This window comes from Ziziphus jujuba, chromosome 8, assembly GCF_031755915.1.
Source record: "Ziziphus jujuba cultivar Dongzao chromosome 8, ASM3175591v1".
In the NCBI taxonomy this organism is placed as follows: Eukaryota; Viridiplantae; Streptophyta; class Magnoliopsida; order Rosales; family Rhamnaceae; genus Ziziphus; species Ziziphus jujuba.
This window is the reverse complement of record NC_083386.1, coordinates 2,253,007-2,274,897: the sequence shown is the minus strand read 5'-3', so window position 1 is coordinate 2,274,897 and position 21,891 is coordinate 2,253,007. Positions and strand designations below refer to the sequence as shown.

Here is a 21,891-nt window from a genome sequence, read left to right as displayed (position 1 = left end):
TCCACGCGTCTCCCCATGTGGAGAAAATTTCTAGTGCTTACGCGGAGCGCACAGCACGCGCAGCCCCCATGAGCATTGCAAATTTTTTTCACCCACCCATATGCTCCTTTTTTTTTTTCTTTTTTTTTTTTTTTTTTTTTTGAGTCCTCCCATATGCTACTTACTTGATTTGGTGTCTTTTTGGATTAATTAGTGTAAGTGGTTTTTCATATCCCATGAAAATATTACATTAACGAGTGCTGCTTTTACACGGTTTAATTCTCTCTATATCGCATTTATATATAAAATTTATTTTATCAAAAAGAATATATATATATATATATATATATTTTAGCTATTAAAACATATTTAAATAAATATAAAATAATAAATATTATTAGGAGCTAAAGATTGGAAAATTAGAATTTTTTTTAAAAAAAAATAAAATTATAAGCATAAATTGTTTAAAACAATAAGTTATAATCATAAAACTATGTTTACTTTCTACCTATAATATAATTATTAAAATGCTTTTTTTAATAAATAAAACAAATAATTTGCATAGTTCATCGTTATATCCTGTTAATATAATAGATATAAAAGAATTTATTTGTTATTAATCCGTTATATTAACTGACTTTGAATATTTAATTATTCATGCGGATTCGTACCATGATAACAAATCATATAAGATTTTGCAATCTATTACACTTGCAAAACCAAGTGCTTCAATTAAATTTTTCTAGATTTAAAATCACTTTACATGTGTCAATATTTTGACCATACAAATGATCAACGCTGGTTACTCTTTTACATAATCATGGTTAAATGCGATATATATGCATATATAGAGAGAGAAAGGGATAATGTTGGGATTGAATCGAAAATATCTAGCAAGGTAGCTTGCGATGGATGGTGAATTGTATAATGCTGCAATTGATGGGCTAAGCGACCACAATCTATTTGGTAATGTGCACAACATCAGATTCCGCAGCCAAAACAACACTATACTTCATATCGCAGCTAAATCTGGGGAGCTAAGGAAACTTGAAGAAGATGATTATCTGCTGCAGTTTCTTTACTAGCAAAACTACGAAGGAAACACGCCACTCCACATTGCAGCAAAGTTAGGGCATCTGGAAATTTTAAGAATTCTAATGGAAATGGCAAGAACGACAGATGTTGAGCAAAAAAAGAGTCTATTGACCATGGAGAATAATGAGAAAGAAACAGTGCTCCATGAAGCTATTCGCTATAATCACTTGGAGGTTGTCAAGTTACTAATTGAAGAAGACCGTGATTTGGCGTCCATAGTAAATGGCAAAGGAGACTCTCCTCTTTTCATGGAGGTGGATAGATGCTTTCACCAAGTTGTCCTGCATATCCTAAACAATGGTCCAAACTGCTCTTATCAGGAAGGAACGGCATGAACATTTTGCACGTAGCTGCCATTCGCTCCAAAAGACGTTAGTATATCATCGCTAACTAACTTATCCCCTATGACATTAATTTTTTTTTCTTTAATTCTTTCATACTTTCCCATATTTACTCTTTTCAATTAGAAAAAATATTTTAGTTTTATTGTTGATGATAGTGATAGTTTTCTGCATTTGTATTATTTATAATTTTATGTCCAAAATGGAAAATATTTATTTATTGTTCTTTTTTCTTTATATACATGCATACATACATATATATATATATATATATATATATATCTTCATAGTTCACATCCACTTTAATTACTAGCACTTATTAAAAATTGTAATGGTTACATTTTGCATCTTTAGCTCGCTAAATGTTTTTTTTTTTAAATGAAATTTCTAAGTGTTGTTTTTTTTGTTAAATGATAAATCACACAAGTTTTTTGGCAAATTTTATTAACATTTTCTTTCTGTTATTTAACTGTTAATTACAAATGTTAGCCTGGTATAGATATTATTCATTGTCCTTATAATCTATGACAAAATATAATAAATTATTAATAGTTTATATTATTTTTATTTGTAATATCCACCATAGATATTTAATCGTACATATGAATTGGCATCATTTATTTGTAATAAGTTTTTTTTTTTTTTGGGTAATAAGTGAAGGAAACTTTTTATTTAAATTCCCTAGTTTTGCCATAATTATATTTAAATCGTATGTTTAAAAAAAATCATTATTAAAAATTAACATTCCTTTAGTATTCTTAATCTATCAAAGTAGACTAACTATTAGTTTTTACCAATTAATTTAACAAAAGAATGTTAAAAACAAGTATTGTATAATTAAATAATAAATAAATATATAATTATAGTCTATAATGGTTTAAATGAATATGATTATAGTTTTTCAAAAATATAGAATTTAATTATAATTAGGATAAAAAATGAAAAAGTTCAAATAAATTTGTTTCTTTTACAAATTCACTTGTAATAATAATATTTACCCAAAAAAAAGTTCTTTATAAAATTTACCATTTTCATTTTTTTCAAATTGTTTTAAAAATTACTGCCCTTCAAATTTTTAAATTCTAGACATACAAAAATCAAAATTTACAATTTCATTTAAAAAAAAAATTGCTAAAAAGGACCATAAGTGAATGCCTCCAATTTCTGAGTTATTGGTAAAAGTAAAATCACTTGACTATTGAACTATGTATTTATAAGTTGGATCTACTGATAAAATCAAGAATAAACTTTCCATCTGAATAAAATTTTCATTAATTCCTCCTTATTTTAGAAGTTAAAAGAAAAAAAAAAAAGGTTTGGATATCACTTAGACCCAAGATTCTGTCCTTTTCCAATATCCCTTGTGGGTCCTGCACCTTTAACTTGGGGACAGTGTAAATCACTGGGTGATGCTAGAGTTAAGCTCGCTTATTTACTGCCAAGAACTATCTCACACATACTTTTTGGCTCACGTAGGCTTGACATCGCAAAGACAGGTAAAAACATTCTTTTCCTTTAAGACATTAATTCTCGTTGTATTTATCGTTCTCTTCCATTGCTAAAACATTTAGTTGGATCTCTCTATTTTTATTTTTTATTTTTGGCTTGGATGCATCTCTCTGTTTATATATAGATACATATGTAGAGTAGTTTTACGATACGGATCATACTTAAAAAATTTATAAGATACAGATCATATCTAAGCCGATGCTTTTTGAAAAAAAATATCGGCTTTGCTGTGTACGCTGTATACACATACACAGCAAAAGCCGACGCTTTTTTTCCAAAAAGTATCGTAGAATTTCCAAAAAGCATCGGTTTAGATGTGGTCCGCATATAAACCGATCCACACCAAAAAGCATCGACTTTTTCCGTGGTCTGCATGTGGACCGATCCGCACCGTAGAATTTCTCTATATATATATATATATATTTATATGTGTACATAGCAAAACCAAAGCTTTTTTCCAAAAAAAGTTGGTTTAGGTGTGGTCTTCACCGTAAAACTACTCCATATATATATTTAAATTAGGGATAGCAGATTAAAATGTCTGTAACACCCCGTCCCAAAGCACAACGGAAATTTTGCAACTTTGACCGAAGTTGACCATTGACTGAAGGGGTCAAATGTTGACTTTTTGACTCGGATGGAATTCTAGGTTGAATGAGGTACCGTTACGAAGTACATGTTGGCACGAGTTCGTAGACTAGTAGCACGTCGAAAACGGAGCTACGGTTTGAAAGTTATGGACAAAACAAGTCGAGATTCAAATTGTGCAAAAGGTGCCGGGAGTTGACTTTTTATGGTTGTAGAATTTTACTTTGACTTTTATATGGTTGTAAAGTACTCATCGATACGAGTCCACAGACTAGCAGCACGCCTAATTTGGACGTACGGTTAAAAAGTTATGGACATGCGAAGTTTTTTGAATACCGTAATATTTTAATATATCTGGCTTAAGTGAACAGTGATGCCACGTGTCGACATCTGAGAGGTCCACGTGGATGAACAGTGTCACCCACGGTGGCTTTTATTCTGCCCTCGCTCCGCTCGGATTGATCAGCAAAGCCCGGAGGGCTTAGCTATTTTCAATACAAACGGGCGGGCCGGTGGGGGAAAGGAGAAAGAGAGAGAGAGAGAGAGAGAGAGAGCTTGAGAGAGAAACGACCGGCCACCTCCATTTAGCCATTTTTCGGTCACCCTTTCCCCACACGCGCCACCCCACTGCCTCCGCCTTCTCAATTCCGACCTGCCACCCAAATCTCATGGCCAACCAGCCGGTAAAGCGCTGGGATCGGAGCGTTTTCCGGCGACGGCGATTTTTCCCTTCTACCACCGGCCACTGCCGTTTGACCCATTTCCGGCCATTTTCAGGCCACAAGCACCAGCCACCCCTTACCACCTCCTCATTTCCGGCTAGCCCACCAAATTTCACGGTTACCGGACCTCTGACGCGTCGGGTTAGGAGTATTTTCCGGTGAGGGACCGAAAATCTTCAAACCTAGATCTCTTCACCCTCCATCCTCCGTTTGCCTCACCGCCGGTCCCGTTGAAACCCTCTCCCCTTGATCTACAAAACTCCTAAAAATTTCAGCTATCGGCCACCGGACGTGCCGGCGGCGGTGACGGTTGCCGGTGACTGCGGAGGCTCGTCGGAAAATCCAGTTCCGGAGAGTACTCAGTTCCACCGCCGATCCCTCCCCACTGATTTCGACCCCCTGAATCCAAATCCGGTGTCCTTTTCCTCCAATTCAAGACGGTTTGGGAGAATCGAGGCTCTAAAAGCTTAAATCTTTCCAGCAAGATTCCTGCCACCTCGGGTCCGATCTCCGGGAAGTAAGACCGGATTCGTAATCCTCGTCACTCAAGCTTCGATTCGGTATATTACCCGTTAATTTTGGTTAACGTTTGTGTTTAACCCCCAGGTACCGGGTATTATTTACCCGAATAAAATATTAATTTATTTGAGTTGTATAATATTGTTGTTTTAGGAGCACAGATGCATCATGGAATTGATCCCATGGAGGATCTTGGTTTAATTGCGTGCTCCAGGTGAGTGACCCACCTTCAAATTAATTTGGGGAATTAAATTTGTGAATATTTTGTGTGAATTGAATATTTGAAATTTATATTCTATGTGTCAAATATTTAGCTGATTTATATGTGGAAATTTTGATGCCCATATTTGAATAAATTAAATCATATTTTGATTTTTGACAAATTATGGAAATTTGGATTTTATGGAAATTTGATATATAAAGGCATTGTGATTTTGATATTAATTGATTTATTGTGGAATTTATTTGTGGATTCATTTTGATTAAAGAAAATATGCATTATATAAATTTATGCAATGTGGAAATTATTTTATGGTATTGAGGATTTGTGGAATTCAATTATATATGAAATTCTTGTGGTTTTAATATTATTTTTGGGCATGATTTGATTTTAAATATTTCAAGGAAAATATTGGTTTAAATTGGTGGATTCAAATTTTATAATTATGCCCGTGGAGCATTATGTGATGGACTTTGTGATACGAGAAAAATTATTTGTATATTGTTATTGGTGGTTTTGTACCGGAAATGTTAAAGAAAAATGTAGGAGGTTGAATTTGAAAATGGTATAATTCCCACAGTAAATTTTTGGAAAATTTGGTTATTTATTTTAGACGCACTCATACAGTATTGGTGTTCTGGCTGTATATGTGGATTAGCGCGCAAGTTATTTTGTCTCCCATGAGTTGCCATTGGACCAAAGGCAGGCAAGTTTGATATTGGCCATAGCCGTCCCCCTCCGTGGCCAGGATGATGGTTTCAGCAGCAGCGCTGTCGGGACGCCGAAGTGACCGTATGCAAGTTTCTCTCTTTAACCTCCCCGCCAGTCGGTGCTCGGGACACTGGGTATCGGAGGGCATCACTGGTATATGGTGTGGTGCGTCAAGTATAAATTTTCAGATAGAAATTTCAAGCCCTAAAGTGTTCTAAAATTATTTATTATATTTTATTACATTTTATTTATATTTGGATTATCTAATTATTATTTATTAAATTAACGATTCCTTGATTTTTGGGCATACGAACAATCGGGTTTTGCAAAATGTTTTAAAAGGGGAATATTTCCAACGGAGTGAATAGTGAGGGTTTTAAGAGAAAGTATTACTTTCAAATGTTTATTATTTATTTATTCATTTAATTGTTCGGTAGTGATTAATTAAATTCTTTTATTTGTTATATTATTAATATTAAAAGTGTAAAGTAGATAGGGTCACTCACTGAGATGATTGGCATTTCATATTTTTAAATTCCGTTCCCCTAGGCCCAGGTTGGGAGACATTGATCGTCCGGAGCGAACTCGATGTCTCAGTTCATTGCCGAAATTCCAAGAAGCATTTCTTCCCTTTTTCCTCTTCATCTTGTATTACTTCTTTATCTATCATCGTATTAATTCCACATTTATTTGTATAATGCTCTGTGTACTGTATTGGACATGTAGTTATTATTTATGCACTGATTTACTATTATTCATTTGGAGTGCTGTAAATTTGTGGAATCAAATTGTAGTATTATGGGAGGAATAAGAGATGAATATAGAAGTGCGTTTTCAGTGCAAGAAATTTGTGGTAAGTCCAACCCTTAGGGGAGGTTCTGCCGGATTTTTCATTAGAGGGTTCGGTAGGGTTTCCCTGGGATCAGGGCTTGTCTAGGGTTCCGTTGAGGAATTTTGGACGGGTCCTGACATGTCCATTCGGCTATCCCTGCGAAAACCTTTATTTTATATAAATCGAGAATATCAAGTTGGTAGGAAAATTGAATGTCATATATATACATAATAAAATTTCCCTCGGATATTGGCATAGTAAAATTTATATATATATATATATTAGTTAGTTTCTCATTAGAATGTTTCTATGTATTTTCTATCAGTATTTTATCTATAAGTTATTTGATCACTTTAAAGGTTGAGATTTAAAAATGCATAAATTCTAATATTTTATTTAACTTATATAAAAACTTAACTACATCTTTAAATCTCAATAATTGAAGATCTAAAATTAATAAGTAAAGTCCTAATAAAAAAAACTATTAAAACATTATGATGAAAGACTAATTTATACATATACATATATATATATATATATACGTGGGTCAGTTTGCCTTAATTAGCTTTATTATTTGGTAAAAATAAAAATAATAACTTTCCTTATTGACCGTTGACCCCGTCCCAAAGTACAACAGAAATTTTCCAACTTTGACCAAGATTGACCGTTGACCATTGACTTTGACCGTTGACCAATGGGTCAAAAAGTTGACTTTTTGACTCGGATAGAATTCTAGGTTGACTGAGGTACCGTTACAAAGTACACGTTGGCATGAGTTCGTAGACTAGTAGCACGTCGAAAACGGAGCTGCGGTTTGAAAGTTATGGGCAAAACAAGTCGAGGTGCAAACTGTCCAAAAGGTGCCGGGAGTTGACTTTTTATGGTTATAGAATTTTGCTTTCACTTTTGTATGGTTGCAAAGGGCTGGTCGATACGAGTTCATAGACTAGCGGCACGCTTAAATTGGACATCTGGTTAAGAAGTTATAGACATGTGAAGTTTTCCGAATACCGTGATATTTAATTATATCTGGCTTAAGTGAACAGTGATGCCACATGTCGACATCTGAGAGGTCCACGTGGGTGAACAGTGTCACCCACGGTGGCTTTTATTTTGGCAAAACAGGAGGGCCGACAGGGAAAGGAGAGAGGAGAGAGAAAGAGAGAGAGAGAACCACCGGCCACCACCGGTTGGCCATCGTCCGGCCACCGGAGGGCCACACGTGCCACCCCACTGCCTCCACCTCCTCAATTCTGATCGGCCACCCAAATCTCATGGCCAACCGACCGACGACGCGCCCGGATCGGAGCATTTTCCGGCGACGGCGATTTTTCCCCTCCACCACCGGCCACTGCCGTTTGACCCATTTCCGGCCATTTTTAGGCCACATGTGCCAGCCACCCCTCACCACCTTCTCATTTCCAACCAGCCCACCAAATTTCACGGCTACCGGACCTCCGACGCGCCAGGATCGGAGTATTTTCCGGTGAGGGACCGAAAACTTTCAAACCCAAATCTCTTCGTCGTCTGGCCTCTGTTTGCCTCACCGCTGGTCCCGTTGGAACCCTCTCCCCTTGATCTATAAAACCGCCAAAAATCTCAGCCATCGGCCACCGGACGCGCCGCCGCCGGCGACGATTGCCGGTGACCGCGACGGCTCGCGAGAGAACTCACTATTCCGGCAAGTACCCAGTTGCACCGCCGGTCCCTCTCCACTAATTCCGACCCCTGAATCCAAATCTGATGTCTTTTTCCTCCAATTCACAACAGTTTGGGAGAATCGAGGCTCTAAAGGCCGAAAGCTTTCCGGCGAGATTCCGACCAGCTCGGGTCCGATCTTCGGGAAGTAAGACCGGATTCGTAATCCTCGTCACTCGAGCTTCGATTCGGTATATTACTCGTCAATTTTGGTTAACGTTTGTGTTTAACCCCTCGGGTACCGGGTATTATTTACCTGAATAAAATATTAATTTATTTGAGTTGTGTAATATTGTTGTTTTAGGAGCACGGATGGGTCGTGGAATTGATCCCATGGAGGATCTTGGTTTAATTGCGTGCTCCAGGTGAGTGACCCACCTTTAAAACTATTTTGGGGTGATAAATTATGTTTATTCGGTGTGAATTTGATATTTAGAAATATGGTCATGTGGTGGAATTTAAATATATTTGTGCAAAAAATATTATTTTATATATATATATATATATACCCATTGATGCTAAATGAAAGTTTGGGTTATTAAGAAATTTTCGATTATTATTATTATAATTTAATTGTATTTATTACGCATGAGAAATGTATTTTCATTAATTAATTGTATCTGGATTTTAAGATTATTTATGGGCATGATTGGTTTAAATATTTCAAGGAAAATATTGGTTTAAATTGGTGGTTTTAAATTTGATAATTATGCCCGTGGAATATTATTTGATGGACTTTGTGATACTAGAAAAATTATTTGTATATTGTTATCGATGGTTTCATACTGAAAATGTTAAAGGAAAATGTGGGATGGTGAATTTGAAAACTGGCATAATTCCCACGGTGATTTTTGGAAAATCGGTACGGTAATAAAAAATTTAATAATTGGTTTTAGACGCACTCATACAGTATTGGTGTTCTGGCTGTATATGTGGATTAGCACGCAAGTTAATATGTCTCCCGTGAGTTGCCATTGGACCGTGGGCAGGCAACTCTTATATATTGTGCATCAGCAGCGGTGCTGTCGGGACGCTGAAGCGCCGTATGCAAGTTTCTCTCTTTAACCTCCCCGCCAATCGGTGCTCGGGATGCTGGATATCGGAGGGCATCACTGGTATATGGTGTGGTGCGTCAAGTATAAATTTTCAGATACAAATTTCAAACCCTAAAGTGTTCTAAAATTATTTACTGTGTTTTATTACATTTTATTTATAATTGGGTTATTTAATTATTATTTATTAAATTAAACATTCCTTGATTTCTGGGCGTACGAATAATCGGGTTTTGCGAAAATGTTTTAAAAGGGGAACATTTCCAACGGAGTGAATTGTTACTTTCAAATGCTTATTATTTATTTAATTGTTGTGTATTGAGTAATTAAATTCCTTTTTTTGTTATATTATTTGTCAGGACCCGTCCGGAATTCCTTCCCCGGAACCCTAGACAGCCCTGATCCCAGGGAAACCCTACCGAACATTCCAACGGAAAATCCGGCAGAGCCTCCCCTAAGGGATTTACTTACCACAAAATTCCCTGCACTGAAAACACACTTCTAAAATTATCCCCTTATTCCTCCCACAGTACTACAAATCGATTCCACAAATTGCAGCACTTAAAAAAATAAATACAGTAATCCAGTGCAAAATAAATACAACAAGAGTGAAAGAAATATTACAACTGCAATAAAAGAATAACAGGGTACTGCCGAACTAAAACAGCGAGGAAGATCAAGTCCGCTCCGAGTGAACACCGACAACCTGGTACCTAGAGGAACGGAATTTAAGAGTGTGAGATGCTAATCATCTCAGTGAGCGACCCTACTACTATACCATATAATATCACAGTAATAAGTATAAATAATAATTATTTGGAAATAATATTTTCTCTCAAAACCCTTACAATTCTCTCAGTTGGAAAGGTTCCCCTTTTAAAACAATTTCACACAAAACCCTTTATCCATATTCCCCGAAAACCAAGACATCAATTAAATACCAGAAGCGGTAACAATTATATTTTTAATTCCAATTCAGTTTCCAAACATTTTATTTTTAAAACACAGTTCTGAAAATCATTTGATGCACCCACTATATACCAGTGGCGCCAACAGTACCCAGCGTCCCAAGGTACCGCCAGACAGGAGGTTATAGAAAGAAACCGGCATACGGTCGCGTGGCGTCCCACAGCGCCGCTGCTAACCTGGTGTCCCGGCCAAAGGGGGGTGGCCGCCCTCTCCGATGGCATCCACAGGACACCCTCATAATATCAACCGCGCGCTACTCACACCCACCTGCGCGCTAATCACAACCGTGTGCACACTAACCATATCACATAATCAGAACACCAGTACGTGCACGGTGCATCTAAAAATTATAAAATCCATAAATTTAAATCATAAAACAAATTTCACATTTTTCATAAGCATAGCGGGCATAATCCATCCGCTTGAACCGGGAATTTTCCCACAATTTCTTTGTAATCAATGCCATAAATTCCATGATTTTCAAATCCACCAACTTTCAAATCCATCAATTCAAATATCCAAATATCATAATCAAATCTCATAATATTTCATGGGCATATTTTATAAAAATTGAAATCACCAACATAACCAAATATTTTCCTTGAAATATTTGAAATTCAAATCGTGCCCAATTTACCATTAAAACCATACCAATTTCAAAATCCTCAAAACCATAAAATAATTCCACACGGCATAAATTTGTAGAATTCGCATTTTCTTAAATCCAATAAATTCATAAATAATTCTACAATAAATCCAATAAATATTTGGCACATAGAAATTAAATTTCAAATATTTAATTCACACATAATATATTCATCAATTAAATTCCCCAAAATTAATTTGAAGGTGGGTCACTCACCTGGAGCACGCAATTAACCCATGATCCACTACGGAATCAATTCTACGACTCACCGGTGCTCCTAGAACAAAATTCACAGACAGTCAAATAAATTAATATTTTATTCGGGTAAATAATACCCGGTACCCGGGGGGTCAAAACACAAACGATATCTAGAATTTACGAGGTATATACCGAATCGAAGCTCGAGTGATGCTAATCACAGATCTGGTCTTAATTTTCGATGATCGTACCCGACGGGGTTTGAATTTCGTCGGGAAGCTTTCCGGGTTTCGGCTCCGCAATTCTCCCAAATCGTCGCGAATTGGCGGAAACAGAAGTCGGATTTGGGTTCAGGAGGTCGAACACTGCGGACTGGAGCTGGCCGGAATTTTCGGGTGCTCGCCGGAACAGTATTTTCCGGCGGGCCGCCACGGTCACCGGCAATGGTCACCGGAACAGTATTTTCCGGCGGTGGCCGTTGGCTGTGAAATTTTGCAGATTTGTAGATCGTGAGGAGAGAAATCCAACGGGACCGACGGTGAGCAAAACGGAGGTCGGACGGCGGAGAAATCACCGTTTGAAGATTTTCGACCCCTCGCCGGAAAACGCTCCGATCCCGGCGCGTCGGTGGTCCGATGGCCGTGATTTTTGGTGGGTAGGCCGGACTTGAGGAGAGGAATAGTGCCGATTCGCGGTGGCCGGCGGTGGAGGGGGAAAAATCGCCGCCAAACTTCGGACGTCCGATCCGGGCGCGTCCGGCGGCCGTTCGCCGTGAAATTTGGAGGTTTTGCCGGAAATGAGGTGGGCAATCTGGCTGGCTGGCGCATGTACAGTAACTAGGCCGGAAAACGTGAAAATGGCCGGCGGCCGGTGACTCTCTCTCTTTCTCTCTCCTCTCTCTCTTTCTCTCTCTTCTCTCTCTTTCTCTCTCTTCCCCGAGTGTTTTAACAAATAAAAACCCTGCGTGACACTGTTCATGCCACGTGGACCAATCAGAATCTGACACATGGCATTTCACTGTTCACCGACCAAAAACATTAAAATAATACGGTATCCGGTAAACTTCAAACGTCCATAACTTTTTAACCGGATGTCCGTTTTGAGCGTGCCGCTAGTCTGTGAACTCGTATCGACGAGCACTTCACAACCATGCATGAGTCAAAGCTCAATTCCCCATAAACAAAAAGTCAACTCCGGCACCCCTTGGACAGTTTGGACCGCAACTTGTTTCGTCCATAACTTTCAAACCGTAGCTCCATTTTCGACGTGCTACCAGTCTACGAACTCGTGGCATCGTGCACTTCGCCACGGTACCCTAGTCAACCCAAAATTCTCACCGAGTCAAAAAGTCAACTTTTGACCCCCTTCGGTCAACGGTCAATGGTCAACCTCGGTCAACGTGCACGAATTCCGGTGCGATTCGGGACGGGGTGTTACATTATTAATATTAAAAGTGTACAATAGATAGGGTCACTTATTAAGATGATTAGCATCTCATATTTTTAAATTCCGTTCCCTTAGGTGCAAGGGGTGGTAGACGTTCTTCCGGGGCGAACCTAATCTCCGTCGCTGTCTCAGTTCGAGAAGTTACCTTTGTCTTCATTTATTTCAATTGTAATATTTCTTTCATCCTTGTTGTATTCTATACTTAATAGTACTTCATGAAGCTCTGTATACTGTGTCGGACATTTATGTATTAATTATGCACTGGATTACTGTTATTCATTTGGAGTGCTGTAAATTTGTGGAATCAACTTGTAGTAATGTGGGAGGAATAAGGGGATGAATATCGAAGTGCGTTTTTAGTGCAGGAAATTTATGGTAAGTTCAACCCTTAGGGGAGGTTCTGCCGGATTTTCCATTGGAGGGTCCGATAGGGTTTTCCTGGGATCAAAGCTTGTCTAGGGTTCCGGTGAGGAATTTTGGACGGGTCCTGACATGTATGTAAGGTTAATAGAGTCCAAAAGCTTCTAAAATTTTGAGTTAGTGTATTTATGAATTTATTCATTATATTTGTAAGCTTAATAAAATTTAATAATAAATTTGTTAATTAATAAATTAATTTTTAAAACGTACATAATATTTTCTAATATTTTTAGAATCTTAATTAACACAAAGTATATGCCAACAATAATCCAAAAACAATTTGAAATGACCACTCACTCTAATGATGTTGTTCCTCCTTGTTCTATTATAGGTTTTGCCACGAATACAATAGATATCTAACATACACAAAAAAATATTACCTAATATATATATATATATATATATCTTTCGATACTAGAACATCCTAAATATTCTAAAACTCACTCACACTAACTTGGCTCTAGAAGAATCTAACCACATAGTAATCTTAAATCGGTCTATCATTCAAAATTTGGGGTTTTCCTATCTACAAATTATTTCTTTCATAAAATTAATTATTCCATTAGTCTTTAATAACCACTTTAAGTTTACATGTGATAATCTTTCTTAAAGACTACTTCCAATACAATCCAATTTCTACAGTAACTCCTAATTTAGTTAGAAAATGATGAAATATTAAATACATAACCATAATTAGCAAATTATATACCAAATGAAAGCTTGGAAGACAAGGATTGAGGATAATTAGCTCAAAGACCCCAATCTCGCCGTCGGTGATCATAAAACAATAAAAAAGTATCGGCTGAATTTCAATTCGGTGTATCTCTCAAACGGTTTAGAATCTGGGCAAATGGAGGTTATATACGAGATCAGGAGGTCAAAATAAGGGGTAAAGTATGAAAACTGGTTGGGTTCACCGGGGAATGGTGGAACCATCGAAAAAAGGAAAATCGCCACTGCCAGCTTCGTCGGTCAGATCTGTTAGCGTCTGGTGGCAGTTGATCTGAAAATTTGGGCTTCGACTCTGCCGTGAAGTGGGCTTCCCTCATGGCCGGCGCATGTGGCCCATAGTCATGGGAACAACGGTGAATTTGCCAGAGTTGAGAGAGAGAGAGGGGAGGAAGGGAGTGAGTGTTTTCCATTCGCGCGAGAGGGGGGGGGGGGAGGAGGAGGGAGAGAGGAAGAGAGAAGAAGAAAAAGAAGAAAGGAAGAAGAAAAAGTCTAGTGGGTATTTTCCCACGTGGGGGAGAAGAAAGGAAAAAGAAAATAAATAAATAAATATATAAAATAATAATATAATATAAAATAATAAAATAATATAATATTTAATTGTTTGAAATGTGGCATTTTCTTATCGTGACACATGGCATACTTTATAATGCTACGTGTGGTGTCGCTGTTCACATACACTCATAGATCAATGAATAGTAATAGCTGTCTCGAAAAAACTTACAGATCTGTAACTTTCCAACCACATGCCCAAATCGCGCGTGCCGCTAGTCTACGAACTCAGATCGATGCGTATTTCGTAATGGTGCCTTGGTCAACCTAGAATTCTCACCGAGTCAAAAAGTCAAAGTTTGACCTTTTCGATCAATGACGATCAACTTCAGTCAACTTGAGAAATTCCGATATACTTCGGGATGGGGTGTTACAGAGGAGGTTAATTTCCACACATGGGGGGGTGGGGGAAGAGAGAAGAGGAAAATAAAAAAGAAAAAGAAAAAGGAAAGGAAAGAAAAGAAAAGAAAGAAAAATAATTTTTTTATTCAAGGTGACATGTGGTCCTCCTTTATCATGACACGTTATACTTGCCACATGGTGACATGTGGCGCAAATTAAATACTCTCTCAAATATTTTACTATCCAGTAAAAATCAGTTTTGAAAAAGACCAACATAAATTTATAGATCCATAACTTTTAACCATAGGTTCAAATTAAGCATGCCGTCAGTCTACGAAATCGTATCGACAAGCACTATCACATAATATAGGAGTCAATGTCAAAATCCATATAAATAAAAAGTCAACTTTGAGCTTGCCAATTAGTCCAGATTGCATCTTGTTTTTACCATAACTTTCTACTCTTAGCGTTGATTTTGGCGTACTACTATGAACTCGTGTCGACGAATACTTTGCCATGGTACTTCGATCAACACATAACTTCTTTCATAGTAAAAAGTTAATCGTGGAACCCATTTGGTTAACCTCGATCAACCTTTGTTAAACTTTGTCAAAAATTCGAATTTGAAGTATTTTTTTCGAATCAGGATATTACACATTAGTCTATATATAAAGATCAAATGCACTTTACTTCCTTCTAATTTTATTATTTACATCAAAAGCTTAATGTTTTAAAATCTTTCAATTGAGCCCTTGATTTTTAATTGGCTATATTTCATCTTGCTCCTTAAGGTTTTTGTAAATTACAACTAGTACTGTTATAAGGGATGTATATGATATCGAAGAGGTGTGAATGAAATAATAAGTGAAGAAAATTAATGACTTTTAAAACTGGAAAAGAGATTTATGATATTTTTTAAATCAAATGAATGAGTCAAATTAAAGCTTTGTTTTAAGTATAGTAGGGGGTGCCAATGATATTAATTCCTGTAGTGTGAATGAAACAGTTAGGAAGGAAAATAATGGCTTAGAAAGGAGATTTATGATATTTTTAAATCCGAGGGATCAAATTGTATTTAAAATAAGCTTCCGTGAAGTTGGATTAAATTAGCTCTTTTCAATTTTTTGGCAATATAGGAAATTGTAGGAAAAAGAATGCTCAAAAAGTTCCAGTTTGGCTGCCGTTCTAATAAGTGAATACTTCTTTTATTATTTCAAAGGCAGCCAAAACATAATTTTGTAATTAAAGGCTTATTATTATTATTTTTTTATCTGTCATCTTTGTATCTTTGAGGCTGCAAAAATAGAATCTTTGGCTGCCATTTTTACCACCTATTTGTCTTTTAGACAAAATAGTCAAAATATTGGATGCACAGGTATCCCTCTTTCATTTGATCATTAAACAATTTTTCAGTTCTCTAGCTGTTGCAAAGAAAAATAAAAATTGAAGATCTTAATTGAACATTTAGCCTCCCTTCAATTAAAACTATATAAATCACATGGGTAGTGAAGTCAATTTAAATACACATGTTATATAAATATATACTTTCCTTAACTAATTAGGCTTAATCTACAATTTGTCGATTCCGATGTAGATTTTGGGCTTCAGGTTGTGGAAAAACTTCAAGCTTTAACATTAGAACAAGCTGATGATTGTGGATGGACTCCTCTTCACTATGCCGCACATATTGGCAATGAGGTATTTGTTAAACGATTTTTGAACAACAATAGTAAGAGCCTTCCTTTCTCAAAGAACAAAGAAGGTATGTCTGCCCTTCACATTGCAACAAAGAGAGGACAAGATGCTGTCATTAGAGTGCTGATGAAAAGTTGTCCAAAAGTTTGTGAGTTGTTGGATAACAACAGTCGGACAGCTCTTCATATTGCAGTGGAAAGTATAAAGATTATGGTGGTGAAATTTTTCCTAGAACGGACCATGGCCTTTCAGGATCTTATAAACCTAAAAGATGATAAAGGAAATACAGCTTTGCATGTAGCCACTACTGTAGCAGATTTCCATATTTTAAGAATTCTTACAAACGACTCAAGAATTGACAAAGGAGCTGCAAATGAGGACAAAAAGACATTTGTTGACATAATCCTATCAAATAAGGAGCTACAGGATACTGAAATTGTAAGTTTTCTGGCACACATACTAAATGGAACTCTATATTAATGCATGGCTTACATCATCTAATTAATGTGCATATATGATATAATATGAGTCAGATATGTACAATAGAGAATATTTGATGGTATACATAATACATCATTAGCCAAGCATTAACTTTGGGGCCAAAAAAAAAAATATTTATTAGGTATGAGATTAAGCAAAATATATAAAAGAATAAACGTAGAAGTGGTCTAATAATAAATTCCATATATCTAATAATAAATTCCATATATATATATATATATATATTCAATTCTATTATATTTATATAGGGCAATTTGATAATTTGATTTATAATTCTTTATTTTTGAAAAGAAATACTAATATTCATGTAATTTTAAAGTGTGTGTTTTTTTTTTTTTTTGGTTCTTTTTTTGTAGTAGAAATGTTAGGGTCGTTATTTATGATGTCAGTATATAGTTAAGATGTTTTATGTATGTATTTAACCCCAATAATTTAATCATAGTGTATCTACATATATATATGTTTCGTGTTGTAGTACTTGTTGTCTCTATGCTGATCTTCCTTCCTGAAAGCAATTATAGTACTGGTTAATTTCATGCATCCAAAGACATGTGTGTTGGCATTAATAAATAATTTCAAGCTGATTCATGTAATTGAAAAGTGTAATGGATTACATACGAGCATGTGGTCCAGTTAAAGATCATGGTGAGTTTGGAGATAGAAATTGTTTTACCACCACGTTCTGAACAGAAGCTGGACACAAGAAAAACGAATGAAGCAGAGAGTAAGGAAAAGAAAAAAGACAAAATACACATTGAAGAAGACGAAGCCGGCTGTAAACGGCAAACTAATGAAGCAGAGAGTAAGGAAAAGAAAAAAGATGAAATACAAGTTGAAGAAAACGAAGAAACCGGCTGGAAACAGTTTGAAAAGATGGTAATGGTATCATCAGACAAGAAGAAGCCGTCTAAAAATGGAGGAGGATTTGAAAATAGGATGAAGGATTTCTCCGAGGTCAATTTAGTGGTAGCAACAATCATAGCTGCCGCCACTTTTGAGGCCACTTTGGAAATGCCCGGTGGTTACAATGACCAAGGGCTACCAGTTCTCTACCAAAGTGGAGAATTCAGACAGTTTTTATGTTATGATCAATTGGCTTTTGGTCTATCTGCTGCGTCCTTGTTGCTCCACTTTTTTCTCATGCTATTTCGGAAAATATTCTCAGTCACTTTAGTCCCAGTTGCTTGGACGTCATATCTTACAATGGGCTCACTTTCCATGATGGTTTTTGCTTTTGACCATGGTATAAACACAGTCTTCCCTACAACAGAAAACCACAACATGTACAAGATGTACAAGGAAGACTACTATATTATTGCCAATGGTACTCCCGTCTTGTCTATTTGCTTCTTCCTTTTTGTTATTTTACCTTCTCTATTACTGGCCAAGTTTTGCGCAACAGCTAGAAGATTTGAGCCTCGCAACAGTGTCAGAATTCGTTTTGGACTCTGGAGTTGAAACATTATATTTAAATTCATATTGCATATCAATGTTGGAACTCCCTATGTATTGTATTACCTGTGCTTGATATTGTTAAGTACTTCCAGTGAACTCCACTATTAGTTTTATGATATAATGCACTGCCTTCAATTTGATTTTAATCAATTACTAGCGATTGTTTTTTTTTTAATTGCACTTTTGTACCTAGTTTGGAAAAAAAAAAATCCTTACAATTTCATTGCAACTCTGATTAAGATCTTGGAGAAAAAATAGAAAAAAAACAAAAACAAAAACAAAAACAAACACAAAAACAAAGAGAAAAAGACCGAGAGAAAAGAAAATTAAAGAAGAAATGAAGTTTCAGAAAAGAGAATTAAAATTTAATAATAAATAAAAGCACCAGAAGATGTTGAAATTGATATTTGAGTAAACGCAAAAGAGAGCAAACGAATAGTAATATTGTATGGTATGAGTACTTCACACTTGTATTGATGCTCTTGAGTCTTGATTGTTTACAATATTTATATGCTGTAATATATACATGACACAAAACCGAAACTTACAGAATATTCAAAACATTAGACTTAGCTAACAACACTTTGCTGCTTTTTATCACCTTGCGCTGTTTTACATGCACTTATCTCTTTTAACAACTGTTTCCATTTTGGTTGGTGATGATGCTTAGATGTGTGTGAGATGGTTCATTTCGTTGAAGTATGGGGATATCAACATTCAATTGAATTTGGTCCGATGTGATCCTCATTTGTGTGGATGGCATGTCTGAAGGCGATGCTATGCGCAATGAAGATGACATGGAGTTGCACCATTCATTCTTCGGTCAATAATAGCTAGAGCTCTCTCTAAGCAAGTTCATCTTCGGTCAATATTTATCTTCTTTGGAGAGAAGCGCTCTGTTAATTTCTAAGCAGATCCCTACTATTAGCGAAAGTTAGCTTTGTTTTCAAAAAACAGAGGATTGTAATTTGTAAAAGTTGCTCCGTTTAAAAACAGAGCATGGCAGTTGTTAACTTTTGACTACATACATCTTGACCATGGTCCTAATGAATATATGTTTTCTAAATCTAAGATTACACATACCATAACTCTATGAAATAAACAAATCATCCAAATAACATAAGGAAAGAAATATATAAAGAAACCCAATCAATTTTAGTAACAATAATATCTTAATTTCAGCAATCCCTCTGGCTCCTTCATGTTTTCTTCACAATTTTTAACCCCTCTGGCCCCTTCATGTTTTCTTCACAATTTTAGTACAACAATATCAATTTTTAGTACATGATTCCTTTCACTACAAAAAGCACATTGGAAATTTAACCAACATTGAGGTTACCGTGACGGTGGCCATGAATGGAATATTAAAAAAAAAATTGTGCTTGTCCAGGGGAGAGAACTGCCTTTATACCTTACTTAGAGGTACACATCATAAAGACAAGCAAAGCACTAGTTAAACTGGTTTTCACATTCATTGTGAAATAATGGGCAAATAATTTTCCAAATGCTGGTGAACTAAATTGAATGAGAATGGAGAAAGTGGACAGGAAAAAAGCCAGTAGATCATGGACAATGAAAATTGTGAATTGTGTTCTTCCCTTTAAAATTGTAATTCCCCTAAATTTCAAGCAATTTCCAAAACATTTTTCCCCCAATTCCTAACATATATATATATATATATATATATATCAGTTTTATATATTCAACTACCTTAGAGCCAACTTAGAGCTATTCAAGTTCAAACTGGGTTTACCTCATGGTCAACTCTTCCTCTTTGTACAAAATCATTGCATGTTTGGTACGCTGGATTGAAGAACCATAGACAGGGGGCGGAACCAACAAAGTGTAATATGGGGGACCATTTAATGCACTTGTTTGCACTTTGACAAGAAGAGAGAGTTAATCGTATGGTAATACAATTTTTATTTTTATTTTTTTTTTCTGTTATTTGAGTTTTAAGACAATTTTGAATAATCTTAAAAGAAAATTTATTTTTAGATGGTTTCTATTTCCTTATTGATTACAGAAATACAAATAACATTGTTACAGTGTATTTAGATAGCAAAATGGGATATAATCCTACAAAATAAAATATTAAAAGCGAAAGAAGAATCAAATTAAAAAAGTAAACTAATAAAAAAAATTCTAAAACAAACAAATTCAAACTAATGAATAGCCAAAACTAATTGACTAAAATAATATTAAGCATAAATACTTGCATATACAACATAATTATGTTACGAATATGAATTAATATATAAAATCTAAACTGGTAAAAATAAAAAAGTTCCAAAGTTGGAATAAGAAATTTTAAAAGAAAAATTGTTGTTAGGTTAGTTAGTAATTTTTTTTAATGGTAAATACTTTGTTATTGTAACACCCCGTCCCGAACCATGTCGGAATTTTTGCACGTTGACCGGGGTTGACCGTTGACCGTTGACCAAGGGGTCAAAAGTTGACTTTTTGACCCGGTTGGAATTCTAGATTGACTGAGATACCGTTATGAAGTACACGTTGGCACGAGTTCGTAGACTAGTAGCACGTCGAAATCAGAGCTACGGTTTGAAAGTTATGAGCAAAACAAGTTGAGGTCCAAACTGTCCAAGGGGTGCCGGAGTTGACTTTTTATTCATGCAAGGTTGAGCGTTGACTCATGCATGGTTGTGAAGTGCTCGTTGATACGAGTCCGTAGACTAGTGGCACGTCCGATTTGGACATGTGGTTTGAAAGTTATGGACTTGTAGAGTTTTTCAAACACCGTATTATTTTAATATTATTTTTGAACGTATAACGATGTGCCACGTGTGACTTACTGAAGGTGACCATGTGTCACCATGTTGAGAAGCCACATGTCAACCATGTGTAAAATCAAATTATTTTTATTATTATTTTAAATAATAATATTTTTATTTAATTATTTAATTATTTTTATTTCATTTTATTTTTCTTTTTCTTTTTCTTTTCTTTTTTCCCCACGTGGGAAAACACTTTCTTTTTTTTCTTTTTTTCTTTTTTTTTTCCTTTCCCTTTCCTTCCCTTCTTCCCCGAGCCCGACAGAGACAAAATGCAGAAAATTTTCTCCCTCTCTCTCTCTCTCTCCTTTGACTCTCTCCCTCTCTCTTTTTGACCGGCGTTTGGCCGGATTTCAGTTGCCAGAATGCCACACGCACCAGCCACCGGTGTAGCCCACCTCCTCCCGATCTCGGCCACCACATTTCCCGGCCAGTCGCCGCCGGACGCGCCCAGATCGGGCCGGTGAAGCCGGCGGCGGCCGGTTATGTTTTTTCGGCGATTCTCGCCGTTTCCGACCAAACCAGCCCGACCCATACCTCTATCCTACCATTTTCGACCCCTCTGAGTCAATTTCTGGGGTTAGATTGCCCAAAATTCCCACCGTTTGAGAGATCCCTCAAGTTTAAAACTGGCCGAAGCTTTCCGGCCAAATTCCGACCACCTCCGGCGGAATTGGGGTCGATGGAGACCGGATTGGTAATCCTCGTTCCATGAGCTTCGATTCGGTATATTATTCGACCATTTTGGTTAAAGTTTGTGTTTGACCCCCCGGGTACCGGGTATTATTTACCCGATTAAAATATTAATTTATTTGACCATGTGTGAATTGTGTTTTAGGAGCACGGGTGAGTCATGGAATTGATCCCATAGTGGATCATA

General features: G+C 36.3%; 2 protein-coding genes across 2 annotated transcripts in view; both read left to right on the top strand.

Annotated features, from left to right (window-relative positions):
• Nucleotides 1-21,891, top strand: part of LOC107412847 (nascent polypeptide-associated complex subunit alpha-like protein 1) — a 444,693-nt gene that overhangs the window by 19,771 nt on the left and 403,031 nt on the right. The window lies entirely within an intron of this gene.
• LOC132804981 (ankyrin repeat-containing protein ITN1-like) lies at nt 1,188-18,222 on the top strand. Its single transcript, XM_060819557.1, has 3 exons — nt 1,188-1,328; nt 16,177-16,701; nt 17,398-18,222. Exons 1-3 carry the CDS (start codon nt 1,188-1,190, stop codon nt 18,220-18,222), a joined length of 1,491 nt encoding a protein of 496 aa, XP_060675540.1.

Excerpts from the sequence above, each read along its gene's own strand:
- LOC132804981 (XM_060819557.1), top strand. The coding sequence starts at position 1,188 with ATGGAGAATAATGAGAAAGAAACAGTGCTCCATGAAGCTATTCGCTAT. Across the intron at positions 1,329-16,176 it reads ACTCTCCTCTTTTCATGGAG|GTTGTGGAAAAACTTCAAGC; the intron begins GTGGATAGATGC and ends TTTGGGCTTCAG. Across the intron at positions 16,702-17,397 it reads AGCTACAGGATACTGAAATT|TTAAAGATCATGGTGAGTTT; the intron begins GTAAGTTTTCTG and ends CATGTGGTCCAG.